The sequence below is a fragment of the Peromyscus maniculatus genome, chromosome 6, assembly GCF_049852395.1.
Source record: "Peromyscus maniculatus bairdii isolate BWxNUB_F1_BW_parent chromosome 6, HU_Pman_BW_mat_3.1, whole genome shotgun sequence".
NCBI classification, from domain to species: domain Eukaryota; kingdom Metazoa; phylum Chordata; class Mammalia; order Rodentia; family Cricetidae; genus Peromyscus; species Peromyscus maniculatus.
Window position 1 is genome coordinate 22622266 of NC_134857.1, and position 15577 is coordinate 22637842.

The window sequence follows — 15577 nt, forward strand, 5'->3', positions numbered from 1 at the left end:
AGATAAATACCCAAGTTGTAGAAATACCTGTATATCACTTGTATAGAAACTGCATGTTGCCAGCTTCAAGACATCCAAATACTTGACTAATTCACACACCTCTCATAAATGACCAAGCTCTCTAAAATCTACACTTTCAGATGTCATCGATGTTTCAGAACATTTATCATGTGCTTATACCCACAAGCACATTCAAAAAATGTACAAATTAAGGAAATTGGAAAAGGATTATGAAATAATTTTTTTTTGGTTTTTCAAGACAGGGTTTCTCTGTGTAGCTTTGTGTCTTTCCTGGAACTCACTTGGTAGCCCAGGCTGGCCTCGAACTCACAGAGATCTGCCTGGCTCTGCCTCCCGAGTGCTGGGATTAAAGGCGTGCGCCACCAGTGCCAGGTTGAAATAATTGTTTTTTATTGAAACTAGCAAAATAGTTTTAGTTGTAAGGCCCTATTGCTCAAGACTCCACACTTTAGACACAGAATTTGGAGTAATTTAACTGGACCTGACATAGAAACCTGCTCTCATACTATGAGAACATGCTTTGCAAAGTGCCAAGGGAGATAAGCAATCAGTAATCCCACCAGCAGAAAATGGTACACCACCAAGATGTTGAAAAGCCTGGCAAGATAACGCTCATGGTAGGATAGCGATACTTTTATTTTTGGGGTAACCAACAGCTGTCCTATTGGTCTGGAGACCCACTCAATGAGAAATTCATTCCAAGTACTGGGAAACTAATCAACTATCCATGGATGGAGAAATCATAAACACTAGGAGTCATCAATTACTCCCATTTTCTCATAACAGTATACTTACTATGTTCTAAATATTGTTTTTTATAGTCACAGTTATACCCACAGAAGAATGTAGCTGACATTTTTCCTCAAAGAATTTACTTTTCACAGTACATAAAAGTATTACAGTATATACAATTAATCAAAATCCAAGGAGTGACCATAATATGCCCCAACTCCACTTATAAAGTCCTAAATCTAAGGATCAGAAAAAAATAGCAAGAATTGGGAAGATAGATTGTAAAATCAAAGTACCAGCACTCTTGAAGCTACACAGCATCTTCTATGCATGACTTAGATATTGCTACCATGAAATTTCAATGGTATGATATCTGAAAAAAACACCTGTATAAGGACAACACCAGATGAAATTCTACTGTGGGTGAAGTGAATCTCACAATGCACAACCCCTAGATGAAGATCTGTAGGCAATCAGTGGCTGATAAACAAAGATAAATCAGGCGATTTTCCAGAGATGAGCTCATCCTAGTAGGATAATAGGTTGTGCAATTCCAGTGATCAGTCCTAAACACATGTACATATAAGCAACACACTAAACAAATACATACAAGCATGCATACACTTATACACACACAGAAACACAAACACACATGCACACACACATGCACATACGTGCATAAACACACACAAATATAGTGTGTCTTTACTAATAGTATAGAAGAGAAGTCACACACAGAGTTACTAAGGACTTGAGCACAGGGAATGTTGTAGAAATAGCCAGAAACCTGAAAAAGATGTAAATATAGTACACAAGCATGAAATTATCAAAAGTTAAATAAAATAAAAGGCAACTCTTTTACTGACGTTCTTATTTCAACCTTTGGATGAAAATTTTTCTTGTCTACCATTACATTTTTACTTTTGTTTGATTTAATATATATTACGTGGGTTATTTTATTTGGCTAAGGTATTTGTTGTCATGTTTTAAGCAAACCTCTCTGCCAAGTGATCTTACAAGTTAAGCATGTGCATTACCTTCTTGTTCTTCTACATGTTCATATTGTTTGGAAGCTATTGGTAAGTCATCCGCACCACTTTTCAGACTATTCTCAGGAATATCTTGCTAAAATAATGAAAAATAATAATGAGAATATAGTTGAATTTCCTATTTTGAATTCAACTAAACTTAAAAATAGGATAGCATATTTTCATAGATAACATTTTGCATGCTCTTGAGATCAACCTATCTTTTCACCTCATACAGTCACATATGCTAAAATCAAGCTTTGAAGCAGAAATAGAAAAAGATCATCTGCAGAATTCAATAAGGAACTAAACTTATAATATGAAACGTATATTCCTCACTGAAAATTAAACAGTTAAAGAATACATTTAAGTACTAACTATTAATGTGCTTGCCATACCAAAGTATTTGATTTAAAAATCAATTCCTTGAGAAAATCAATTTAATATTATAGTAAGGCCCTTAGATTAGTATGAAAATACAGACTATGCCATGTGGAGAAGAACTGAAATATTTTAGAATCAGTTTTGCTTATGAAAAGAAGGATGTACAAAAATAGTTTTGTTAAAATCTTAGATATAGAGAAAATAGTTTCATAAAATTAAAAAGCAGTTAGTGATTCTTCTCTCTTTATACAATGCATGTAATTATTCAATGAAATCTCAAACTCTTTCACAGTAAAAAACAGGTATCGTTAGAGCATAACAAGCATTAACATGAAGGGAAGCATCAGAACATTCATTCGATGTCTGGAATGTTCCTGGTGCTTATTTATACTTGAAATAGTAGAGATGTCCTTATGCAATTACACACTCAGCATTGTTAGTCATTTAGTTGTAAGATAGGTAAGAAAATTTAAGGTTCACATAGATTCACTATTCTCCAAATGGCATAACACTAATAGTTATCACCTCATATTTAAGTCATATGAACTTGTAGTTTTAATTCAGAAAGATTCTGTGATGAAACATAATGTCATTATGCCAGTTGAGGATTTTTAAGTCTTCAAATACTGTTGAAATATATGTCAGGCTGGTCCCAACATTCATAAAACACATGAAGAAAGGAATAAAAAAGCCTAATTGACTGTATGCTGAAATCCACATTTGAAGAATTTATGTATAGCTTACCACAATAAGCCTCGAAGGACTGGGTGTGTGGTTGAGTGGTAGAGAATTTGCCTTGCATTCATTAATTTCACAGTTGATGTAATAAATGAAAAAAAAAGGAAAACTAAAAAACACCAATCACAAGTGATCTAGGACACCCAGAAACAGGAAGCCTAACCTCAGAGTGATTCTGGAGATTTAAATGAGCAATGAAACTACTGTATAGACATCATTTAAAATTTGAAGTGTTACATATGATGCAAAGAAGTTCAGTTTAATTTTCAAGATTTTGAGTGCAAAAATAAGATGAAATTGAAATTTTGCCTTTAGCATTTGTTATCAAAGACCTTATTCTAGAACTTGCTATAATTAGGGGGAAACATGTATACCTTAATTATATGAAGAGTATTTTCTTCCATTTTTGATTTAATAATTTGCATGTACAATATATTTTGAACATACTTTCCCAACCAAAATACTCCCAGATTATTCCTCATCTACCTACCCACACCCAAGTTTGTAATCTTTCTCTCTTAAATCTATCCCCAAATTAAAAATACAAACTTACAACCAATAAGACAAAAATGCCACAAGAGAACACATCAGCCCCCAACAATACCACAAACACAAAATTGAACACTGTTTCCTTTGTGTTGATCAACTTCCCCTGGTCATAGTGTCTGCTCAGGAGTGCCTTTGATATACCCAGTGATGCTTCAAGTAGAACACTGATTTTTCCTTTGCCAACAGCTATCAATTACAAATGGTGTCCTGGTTATGGATGGCAGCCTGTGTCTTCTGCCTCTTAGTGCTGGCAACCTGTCTTGTTGGAACCTGTGCAAATCATCTGTGTACTGGCATAGTCTCTGAGTTCATATGTGCATTGATCTTGGTCCTGCTGTGTCTGGAAGACAAAGTTTCCTTGACCTTATCCATAAGCACTGGCTCTTATAATCATTCTACTTTTTCTACATAAACACTGAGCCTTGTTGGAGGAGGTTTGATGAAGACATCCAATTTATGACTAGGTGGTCCAAAGTCTCTCACTCTGCATTTTGACCAGTTGATCTCTGTGCTGATTCCCATCTACTGCAAGAGAAAACTTCTGTAAGGAGGATTGGGAAAGGTATAGTGACATGTCTCTAGGACTCATTTTCTTCCTCATTTTCATTCAGAAGAAGAGTAGCATTGGGTTTGTCCATGGCCCATACCCTATATTGTCACATGTTATTGGCCCCTTTGGCAGTGTCAGGTTTGTATTCCATCTTATTCAGTCTTTAAGTCCAATGAAAAAGTCATTTGTTACTCCCATAATGTTTGTGCTACTATGGGACCAGCATATGTTTCAGACAGGTCACTGTTGTAGGTCACAGGGTTGTAGCTGGTGATATTGATGGTTACATTTCTCCTCTGGGAGCATGAGGTGTATCTTCTAGTACCATGAACATTAGTTAGAAGGTGTAAGGATTCTATTTGGGCACAAATGCAACTACTCTATGTTTGGTGATTTAATATGTGGTTTCTTCACCAATAGGGTCTTCCTATTTGGTTGTGGAGTGAGACTAAAGGCCTTAGCCATAGCCTGTTATGTTTGGATAATTCTATGTACCTATAGCATCATCAACAAATGGTTCTGGTCAAACTGGATGGCCACATGCAGAAGAACTAAGTAGATCCATATCTATCACTCTGCATACATCTCAACTACAAATGGATCAAAGACTTCAACATAAGACCATAAACTCTGATTAAGATAGAAGAAAATGTCTGGAAAAGGCTTCAATTCCTTGTTACACTCAATGACTGACTTTCTGAACCAGATACCAATAACACGGGCATTAGAACTGAAACTAGCAAGTGTAACTTCATGAAGATGAAAAGCTTCTCCTTAGAAAAGAACAGCATCATGGAAAAAATTATGTCATGGAAAATAAATAAACCATTGTCAATTATACATCTGATAGGGGATTAGCATCTAAACCACAAAGAACTAATAAACTGAATATCAAGAAAACAAATAACATGTTCTAGAAAATGGGGTATACAACTAAGCAGAGATACACAAATGCCTGAGAAACACTTCAATAAATGTTCAACATCCTTAGTCATCAATGTAAATGTAAATCAATGCCCCTCTGAGATTTCATTTTACCTAAGTCAAAATGGCCAAGATCAATAAAACAAATGACAGCTCAGCTTGGGAGTATGCAAGGAAAGGGAAACACTTGTTCCTTCCTGAAGAAAGTGCAAACTTATTCTTGGATATGAAGAGCCTTCAAACATTCTTTTTCTACCTCATTATATATTGGCAGCCTGAGACAGAACTCATTAGGAACATCCTTGAACTCTTGGAAAGTTCAACCTGCCTCTGTCATCTGAATTTTAGGATAAAGACTGTGCCATGATGACTGGATCCAATATTTTATGAGAATGAATAATGCAAAGCTACTATTATACTAATTTTGAGAGAAAGATTTTGTATTTCTACATTTTGATCACTTTAAATAATACTTTTTTTCTAGATAAAGTACCAAAATTCTGTGGGATGGTCTTTCTGTATGCTGTGAATATATGTTGCTCCCATGGGTTAATAAATAATGCTGCATTAATAAATATGGCAGGGCAGGATGGAGCCAGGCAGGAAAACCAAGAGAGATAGAGGAAGAAGAAGGGTAGAGTCAGGGAAGATGCTGCAAGCTGTCAGGGGGAGCATGATGTAATAAAATACAGGTAAAGCCACGAGGCACATAGACTAATAGAAATGGGTTAATTTAAGATATAATAGCTAGCTAGCAATAAGCCTGAGCCATATATCAAACAGTTTATAATTAATGTAAACCTCTGTGTGTTTATTTGGGACCAAGTGGCTGCAGGACACAGGAAAACTTCCATCTACACCAGACTTGAAAAAAATGTTTTCAAAAGTTAGTGTTATGAGTAAAAGTGGTTTTTTTTGTATTTTTATTATTAAGAAATTTTCTATTCATGTTACATAATAACCATAGATTCCCCTATCCTCCCTCCTTGTACCCCCAGCCTTCATCCCCAACCCACCCCCCATTCTCACCTCCTCCAAGGCAAGGTCTCCCATGGGGTCTCAGCAGAGCCTGGTACATTTGGTTGAGGCAGGCCCAAGCCCCTCCCTCATGCACCAAGGCTGCTCAGGGTGTCCCACCATAGGCACTGGGCTCCAAAAAACACACTCACACATCAGGGACAGATCCAGTTTCACTGCCTGGGGGTCCCCTAACCGGTTCAAGGCAAACAACTGTCTCGCCTATCCAGAGGGCCTAGTCCAGTCCCATGGAGGCTCAACAACTATTGGTCCACACTTCATGTATTTCCACTAGATTGGCTGGCTCTCTCTGTACATTTTCCCATCATGATCTCAATGTCCCTTGCTCATAGAATTCCTCCTCTCTCTTATCAATTGAACTGCTGGAGCTTGGCCTGGTGCTCAGCCATGGATCTCTGCATCTGCTTCCATCAGTTACTGGATGAAGGCTCTATGATGACAGTTACAGTATTCACTAATCTGATTACCAGAGTAGGCCAGATCAGGCACACTCTCGACTATTGCTAGTAGTCTAAGGTGGGATCATCCTTGTGGATTCCTGGGAACTTCCCTAGCACTCTGTTTCTCCCTGTTCCCATGATGTCTTCATTTATCATGGTATCTCTTTCCTTGCTATCCCACTCTGTCCCTGTTCCAGCTCAAACTTCCCATTGCCTTGTGTTCTCATCCCCCATTCCTTGTCCTCCATGACTCACCCTCACCCTCAGTTTGCTCATGTTGATCTCATCTATTTTTCCTTCACTGTTTGTTCTATGAGTCCCTCTTAGGGTCTTCCTTGTTAGCCAGCTTCTCTAGAGTTGTGGGTTGTAGTCTGGTTATTCTTTGCTTTACATCTAGTATCCATGTATGACTGAGTACATACCATATTTTTCCTCCTGAGTCTGGGTTTTCATTCATTTGCCTGCACATTTTATAATATCATTATTTTTTACTGCTGACTAGTACTCCATTGTGTGTATGTGCCACATTTTCTTTATCCATTCTTCATCTGAGGGGCACCTAGATTGTTTCCAGTTTCTGGCTATTACGAATAATGATGCCATGAACATAGTTGAGCTTGTGTACTTGTGGTATGATTAAGCATTCCTTGGGTATATACCCAAGAGTGGTATAGCTGGGTATTGAGGAAGATTGACTCCCAATTTTCTGAGAAACCGCCATACTGATTTCCAAAGTGGCGGTACCAGTTTGCACTCCCACCAACAGTGGAGGAAGGAGTGTTCCCCTTGCTCCACATCCTCTCCAACATAAGCTGTCTTCAGTGTTTTTGATCATAGCCATTCTGACAGGTGTAAGATGGTATCTCAGAGTCATTTTGATTTGTATTTCCCTGATGGCTAAGGATGTTGAGTAATTCCTTAAATGTCCTTTGGCCATTTGAGATTCTTCTTTTGAGAATTCTCTGTTTAGCCCTGTAGCTCATTTTTAATTGGATTGTTTGGAATTTTGATGTCTAGCTTATTGAATTCTTTTATATATTTTGGAGATCAGCCCTCTGTCAGATGTCAGGTGGGGTTGGTAAAGATCTTTTCCTATTCTGTAGGCTGTTGTTTTGTCTTATTGGCTGAGTCCTTTGCCCTACAAAAGCTTCTCAGTTTCAGAAAGTCCCTATTATTAATTGTTTCTCTCAGTGTCTGTGCTATTGGTGTTATATTTAGTAAGTGGTCTCCTGTGCCAATGCATTCTAGGCTACTTCCTACTTTCTCTTCTCAAGATCTGTGTAACTGGATTTATGTTGAGGTCTTGGATCCACTTGGACTTGAGTTCAGTGCATGGCGACAGATACGGATCTATATGCAATCTTCTGCATGTTGACATCCAGTTAACATGTAGTTGACAGCCAGTTAACAGTTTTTAAAAGTTAGTATCATGAGTAAAAGATTTTTTAAAAGGTACATTAAAAACTAATGATAATTTCTGAGCCCTTCAATACATGGGTTGGAAATGTAAGCTATTGATAAGATACCTTAAGTAACATAATGAATAGGTTAGTCTACATATTTAGAGAAGCCTGAAAATTATGTAAGTCATGCTATAAAAATAAAAATAAAACAACTAATGTTTATTTGTCCAAATATTCCCAAATTTCAAATTCCCTCCAATGTGGTAAAACTAGACAAACTAATTTTTCTGTGATTACTTATTTCTTATCTCATTTTTGGCTTTCAGAACCTTAAAATAGTTATTATGTTTTGGTATTTTTTACCGTCAATATAGTAATATTTTCATAATTTTATAAAAAAAATTCTAGCCAATTTTTCATCTAAAGTGATGACATTTTGACAACTGCTATATTATACCATTTTAAACTCCACAAAGAAGAAATTCAGCACAAGAATTTACCTCAAGAAGGCATTGATTACCTGAGTTTTCAAATTAGCTGTGTCCTCCATTCTTGCACACACAGACGTCAGTGACTTGGATTCAAAGTGATATCTTTGAAGCAAAACACACAACAAATAAGTGAGTAGTGGACAAAAGCATTTGTCCTGAATGGTTAGTTATTTGAATAGCAAATGGTGTTTCTATTGTTATTAGACAACTGTTTTATAAAATTTGTTCAGCTGTTAATTTCTGTCTCCACTTCTCCTAATCTCTGCACTTGTCAAGAAAGAGTTACACATAGTTCCACATCAAATAGTGTCAGTCAATGTATTTGTGGAACCTGAAAATCATTTGTTTTGAAAACTGTCCTGATGATTGAACACAAATTACAATTAATTGCTCACATACTCTTTAACCATTAATTTAAATAAAGGTAATAGCCCCAAATAAAGCAAAGCAATAGTGACCTCCTTCTACTCTATTAATAAAGCACAAAACTGTATAACTACTAAATGGCAACCTTCATTCTTGAGCATGGAAAATACCCATTGAAAGGAAACCATCACATCCATTCATTGTAAAATAACTAATGAAGTCATGAAAAAAAATGTGAAATCCTTGAACATTAAAGTTATAAGTGAACAAACAAATGTGCACATTGAGATTTGAAATCCTTTTATCATGGGTGTTCAAACATTAAAATATAATAATTCAGTTGTGCTTCCTACTTGGTGCAGGCTGATTCAAAAACTACCAAGCACTTAAAAACCTTCATATGTGCTCGGTTGATGGCAGAGACTTCTGGAAAAGCAGATCCCTGGGACTTTTGCCTCTGTTTCCCTCTATGTTCTCTAGATGTCTTCCTTATATAGGATACCACTCCTCGTTCCCTCTTTTGCAGTCTTCAGTGATGCTCTCTGGTCTTTAAATATTCATCCCAGGAAGGTGCAGATTCCTGAAAGTACAGGCTCAAAGAACCTGAAAGACAGCTAGTTCCCTGGTTCAGGCATATAAGCTAAATGGAGGGTCAGCAACACACATCCCAAGCCTAGGCATGTTATAAAATTCTATGATTATGTTCTGCAATTCCAATCTGAAAAGGACAGGAATTTGGCAAAGGTAACAGGAAAAGAAGCAGTGGCAGTGGATCATAGATATTTTTCATTCAGATTTCATTTCAGCCCTTGGTGCTGAACATTCTCTAGCCCACCCTCTATGATACCACATTCCCTGTTTTCTATAAAGACTTCAGGTTTCTCAAGAAAGTTTCAACAGAAGAATTTATTTGTCATTTCTATCAATTAAGCACAAAAGGTAATATAGTTTCCAAATTACATTCAACCCTATCCATTCCCAGATGATTTTCACCATCCTGTGTCTATGTAATTAACTTTATTGTCTTTAAAAAACTAATCACGAGGCCAAACTCTTAGTCCTATTGACCTCCATGATTTTACTTTCAAAATTGCCCTTCCCCTGTTAAAGTCATTCAAATCATCCACCACTATGCTACTTTTAATGCCATTCTTGGAACACTTGACTCATTCCCATATTTTCCTACAGGAATTCTCAATCAAATACTGGTCAGTAATGACTGGTCTTTTAGTGAAGGAACTAAAAGACCTAAATTGGGCCATTTGTATTTCCACCTCCGTAGAATACTGTGTTTTAGTTTTGGCTTCTCCCTCAGAGCAACTGTTTATGTATAATGTTGGATCTAGTTTTCTGTGCTCAGGATACTTTTATTAGTTTTCAAAATCCCTTAAAAACTACAAATTTTTCATATCTGAAATTTTCTAATAAAACAAGAAGGAGTACCTGGCAGTCAAAAATTCTAAACTATAGGTCAAGAAACATGAGGAAAAATAAATGTACAGTAAAAATTTCAAAATGCTTAGTGTCATGGGGGAAACAAAGACTTGATAAAACGAGGAAAAAAAACCCTCTTGTGCCCAGGCAGTCTAGTAGTTTGAAGAGAAAACAAAACTGAGTATAAGTTCATAATGTCCCTTAAATAGATGCTCAATTGTAACAGCATAACATGGTGAATGTGCACATGGACTACCATTCCAATAATGTAATTCCAAGCCTTCTGTCATCTTGCTCATTTCAAACCTATGGCACCACAGACACAATTAAGAGAGGTTCCCCCTCCAATCTTGATAGCAATGTAGTATCTAAGAACAACTTTCAAAAAGAAAAACTATGGAGTTATAGATAGGTTTCTCAGGAAAACTCTAATCCAGAGTTGACACATAAGGAAAACTGGCTTTCTACATGAGATCATCTCAATGTAGTCACAGGAACAAGAGAATGAAGAGACTGACAGTTCAGTCAAGAGCTGGCAACTTGTTACCTATGGGATTATAGAATTAATCAAACTCTCTGCATGACCTTTGCTAAAGTAGTAAGACACTTAGTCACAAGGACATAAAAGCTTTAAAACATATGATTATATTAATGCATCATGGACACTAAATAAATCAGATGGAATCAGTGAAGAACACAATATTCAATAAACATTAGTTCTTTTCCCTGGTTCTAATTATAAGTTAACATTCATATTCAAAGACCTTAAAATCTTACCCTGATGAAACGACATCTTCAGGCTCATTTCCTATAATTGAATGAATAGTAAACATATTTCAGTTGATTATATTAGTCTATAAAATATCATAGGGTAAATCTTCTAGAGTAAAAAATCTTCTAGGATAAATAAGAACTATGGTACTGGAATATAACAAATGCATCAGGAAATCACCTTCTTTGGATTTATTGAATAAAACAATGAAAGAAATTATCAGCATTTGATACCTCAAAGTAGGTGACCATGTATACTCACAACAATTCCAACTTACGGCAAATAGTGCCATTGCCAGAATCAGTGCCTATCATAAATAAATAGCAAAGAGAGTAGTTTTCTGGAAGAATGGTACCAGGATCAATTTCAAGAGAGTATAAATATTTTGTTATAACACAACAAATATTCCCCAGATACACGGCTGCAATCCTTCAGGTAAGAATGAAACAACCTATCAGAGAGAACCTGAAGCAATGATCATTGTACTTATCAATCTCCCCTAAAATTATGGAAACCTATCAGGACAATGTTTCTCATAAAGACTTGCAAGGTATCAGAAAAGAGAGGTAAGGTGAAATCAATGCTGCCCACCCTCCCGATCTCCTCTGTGGTTAGGTTCTGATGAGCTCTTTTAGATCTGGCTATAATTCTCATTCTTACCTATGATGCAATAAGGTAGAAACTCAATTGCTATTGTCACCTTTGGACATAACTACTGGTAAGATCCCCTTCTTAAGAACATATCTATTCTGCACATGGCTATTATACAGAAGATTAAAAGTATGCACTAGCAAGGCTAGGTCAAAGAAAGTTGCTTTGGAAATTTGTTTATTATAAAACTATAAATCCATATGTAGGTATCTACATATATATCACTTAATAACTCACTTAAGGTCTTTCTACTGGGATAGAAACCTAGTCCCCTATGGTGGTATTTTATTTGTGCTGAAGTGTGATTTTATTTGTATGTTAATAAAGTTGCCTGGAGATCAGAAGTAAAACCGAGCCATTAAGCAGACGTCAGGCGGTGGTGGCACGTACCCTTAATCCAATCCCATGCAGGCAGAGTCTCTGTGTGGTCAAGGACACAGCCAAACAGTGGTGACCTGAACCTTTAATCCCAGTACCAACAATAGAGACCTGGAGGTCTGTATAGACAGGCAGTGACAGGGAAGTCATGTGTTTGGGTTTAGAGCCAATGAGAAGGCAGAACAGAAAGACAATAAAAAGATAAGTCACAGAGGAAGAAGGTCTCTCTCATTAGAGAAGAGACAGTGGCCAGGTATTAAGATAAGGCTGTCTTGGCTCTTCACTAGTGCTCTGATATCTTGGACTTTTAACTCTGTATTTGGCTCTGTGTTTTTTATTTACTAAGACCATTTAGAATTTTGTCTACAGTTCCCCTTTTATATAAAATAAGAAAGACAACACATGGTGAGATCCTATTGACATTACCCTTGAGAAAGTATCTTCCCAGGGAAAATGAAGACTAGAAATGTGCCCAAGGGGCAGAGCACCTGTCTTGCAAAATAGGGTAAAAGATAAAATGGGGTTGTGGATGGATAGTCAAGTATTATCTGGTGTATGAGTGGCTTCATATTTACTGATAAACACTACAGATATTAACCACCCACAATAAAAACAGAATTTAAATCTGGAATTAGTAGACTAGTTTCTTCTTTTTTTCCCCGAAAGAAGAGGTTCATTATTTGCTTCATCTATAGTATTCACATTCTAAAGGTTACTGCATATGGGAAAAAATCATGTGAAAGACTTGACTACAGTTTGACCTCTGGAGATTGCCTTTTGGCACTCAAGAGTCTATTTGGCAACACAAAGCAGGAAGACAAAAATAAAAATAAAAATAGGGTCATTGGAGTAGCAAATACATAGAGCACCTCCTTCTTAAAGTATGAAACCTTGAGTTCAACACCTCACAGATAAGAATATTAATTTCTAATTATACATTTAGGAACCAAACCATTGCCATACAGTAGAGCCAGAAGTAATCACCATGTATGTAAACATTTCAGTAACACTATATGATGTATTTGTTTAAATGGAAGAATTTGAATACAAAATTACCATTATTTTAGATTTTGTGCCACCTTTATTGAATAAGTCTCTTTTTTTTTGTAACCCCCCAAAAACTGCCATCAGTAAACTCACACTTGTTCCAGATCCAAGCTGACAACCCTCTTTGTTTGTGAGTCACCATTGTTGGGCAAGTCTCTCTTTCTATTTCCCATCCTATTATCCCCTACTACTTTCTCCAAACCCACATACCTTGCTTTAGAAATGCAGCAGGCATGGCCTCCATGTTTCCTAGCTACCTTTGCTAGCTAGGTGGCTACATCATTTTCTCTGGAAGCCAACAAGCCAATTCCAGGCCCAAAGCTGTGAAACCTCTGTTGCAGGAATCCTAAATGTTATTTTAATTAAAAAAAAAAACAGAGCCAGATATTGGGGAAAATGCTGAAAGATCAAAAAGACAAAGAATCAAGTCATAGCCAAGTCTAACCTCGCCAACTACAGGAATCCTCTGACTGAATGCCTCTGAGTCCTCAGCTAAAAGCTCTCTAGCTGAAAAGCCTCTAGACAAAAGGGGTTCCAGCCAAAAAGCCTTTAGTTCCTGTCTCCTCGTGCCTTATATACCTTTCTCTACCCAGCCATCACGTCCTTCCTAGTGTTGGGATTAAAGGCATGTGACTTCCCAGTAATGGGATTAAGGGTGGGTGCCACCACTGCTTGGCTCTGTTTCTCTCCTAGACTGATTCAATCTCATGTAATCCAAGGTGGATATAACTCACAGAGATCCAAATGGGTCTCTGCCTCCCAAGTGCTAGGATTAAAGATGTGTGCCACCACTGCCTGGCCTCTATATTTAATCAAGTGGCTTGTTCTGTCCTCTTATCTTCAAGCAAATTTTATTAGAGTATACAATATATCACAACCTTTTCTGGGTAAGTCACTTCTTTCCTGTTCTGGCCCCACATTTTTTGCCTGTGGCTGTCACCATACACAGAAGACTAGGTCCAGATCAATGGCTGCAATAGATATAATACTGAAAATTGCAGCATCCCAGTTAGAAAGTCCAGAGAAAAACCTTACCAATACAACAAATCAAACAAAAAATAGAATATGAGAATGTAAAGAAAAAGTAGAAAATCTAGAATTAATTAGCAAATAATATAAAAAAGAAAAAAAGCCATGCTACAAGACCATATAGTGGTATTTTATTTGTACTGAAATGTGATTTTCATTGTATGTTAATAAATAAAGTTGCCCAGGGGTCAGAGCTATTAGAGCCAAAGCAAGAGCATAGTGGTGGTGGTGCATGCCTTTAATCCCAGCACTTGGTAGAAGAGATAGGTAGATCTCTATGTGTTCAGGGATACAGCCAGCATTGGAGACATATGCCTTTAAGACCTGGAGGGTGGTACTTGCAGGCAGTGATGAGGCAGTCATGTGTTTGGGTTTACAACCAATGAGAAGGCAGAACAGAAAGTCTATTTAAAGAAAAACACACAGGAAGTAGCTTTTTTTTCCGGGAAGCTAGGAACACTGAAGGAGGTAAGATTTTTAGCTCTGAGCTCTGACCTCTTGGCTTTCTCTTTTACATTGGTTCTGTGTTTTTTATTTTAATAAGACGATTGGTTATATCTACATCTGGCGCCCAACGTGACAAGAATCCATTAAAAACCTCTTGGGGTTGGCTCCGTAGTTCGAGTGGTCAGCCCTACTCCCTAGCCCTGGCCCAGGTCTGCTTGGCCTCAGGACGGACTAACCTTGAGCTGCTTGCTTAAAGCCGGTGCTACAAACAACTCAGGCCTGCCCTGCTGAACAGGGCCCCTGCCTGTAAAGCCAACTCACCTGGTGGGAGCTTAAGGAAGCCAGAGCCAAGCCTTGACTCGACTCAAGAGGGAACACGTGGCTGGATTTAAGCTTTAGCCGGCTATGCTTTCACTTTCTCTCTCTGTCTCTCTGTCTCTCTCTCTGTCTCTGTCTCTCTGTCTCTGTCTCTGTCTCTCTCTCTTCACACCTAGGACACTAGGTGGCTATTTTGAAATTTCCTCAGATTTCTACTGTTCTACGCAGATTTGGTAAGTAACAACATATCAGATATTTTAAAGGAAACTATTTAAAAGAGAAATTTTTTCCACATTAAAAAAAAATGGGTTTTATGTGTACATTGGAAGAAAATTGAGTTTTGTTTGAAATTTTAGGCAGTCTGACAATGGAACAACTATATGAGAAGATTAGTATTATTGGAATTATGCAGTTTATCACTATGCTTATCCTCATTTTACAATTTGAAAAGATAGTCAATTTAAGTGCCAGGATGACAGCTTTAGAAAAACTTGTTAAACTTGTAAAAATTCAGACAGAAGAAATTAACAGTGAAGTTGTTTCATGTATGGGTCATAAGGTTACAGAAAGAAAGCCTGTTTTCACACAGTCACCCTTAATTTATCCTGTAACCGTACAGCAGTTGCCTGATCAAATGACTACACAAAATATTTGGGCTCCAATTGAAATTTTGGATTTAAAAAGGTTTAAGGAGGCAATAGTATCTAATGGCATGTATTCCCCATATGTAAAGCAAATGTTAAACTCTTGGTCAACATATAATAGGATTGTACCACAGGACTGGTGGGAGCTGGCACAAGCTGTTCTTGAACCCAGCCAGAGGCTGCAATTTTTAAC

The 15577-nt window shown here is 37.1% G+C and overlaps 1 protein-coding gene across 5 annotated transcripts in view; it reads right to left on the reverse strand.

The window, feature by feature from the left end:
* Positions 1–15577, reverse strand: part of LOC143273831 (uncharacterized) — a 53110-nt gene that overhangs the window by 21044 nt on the left and 16489 nt on the right. For all 5 annotated transcript variants that reach the window (XM_076574011.1, XM_076574013.1, XM_076574012.1 and 2 more), the window contains exons 7-9: positions 10876–10906; positions 8328–8400; positions 1791–1878 (exon numbers count right to left, since the gene is read on the reverse strand). In XM_076574011.1, the coding sequence (XP_076430126.1) occupies positions 1791–1878; positions 8328–8400; positions 10876–10906 (192 nt within the window). The remainder of the gene's footprint in view (positions 1–1790; positions 1879–8327; positions 8401–10875; positions 10907–15577) is intronic.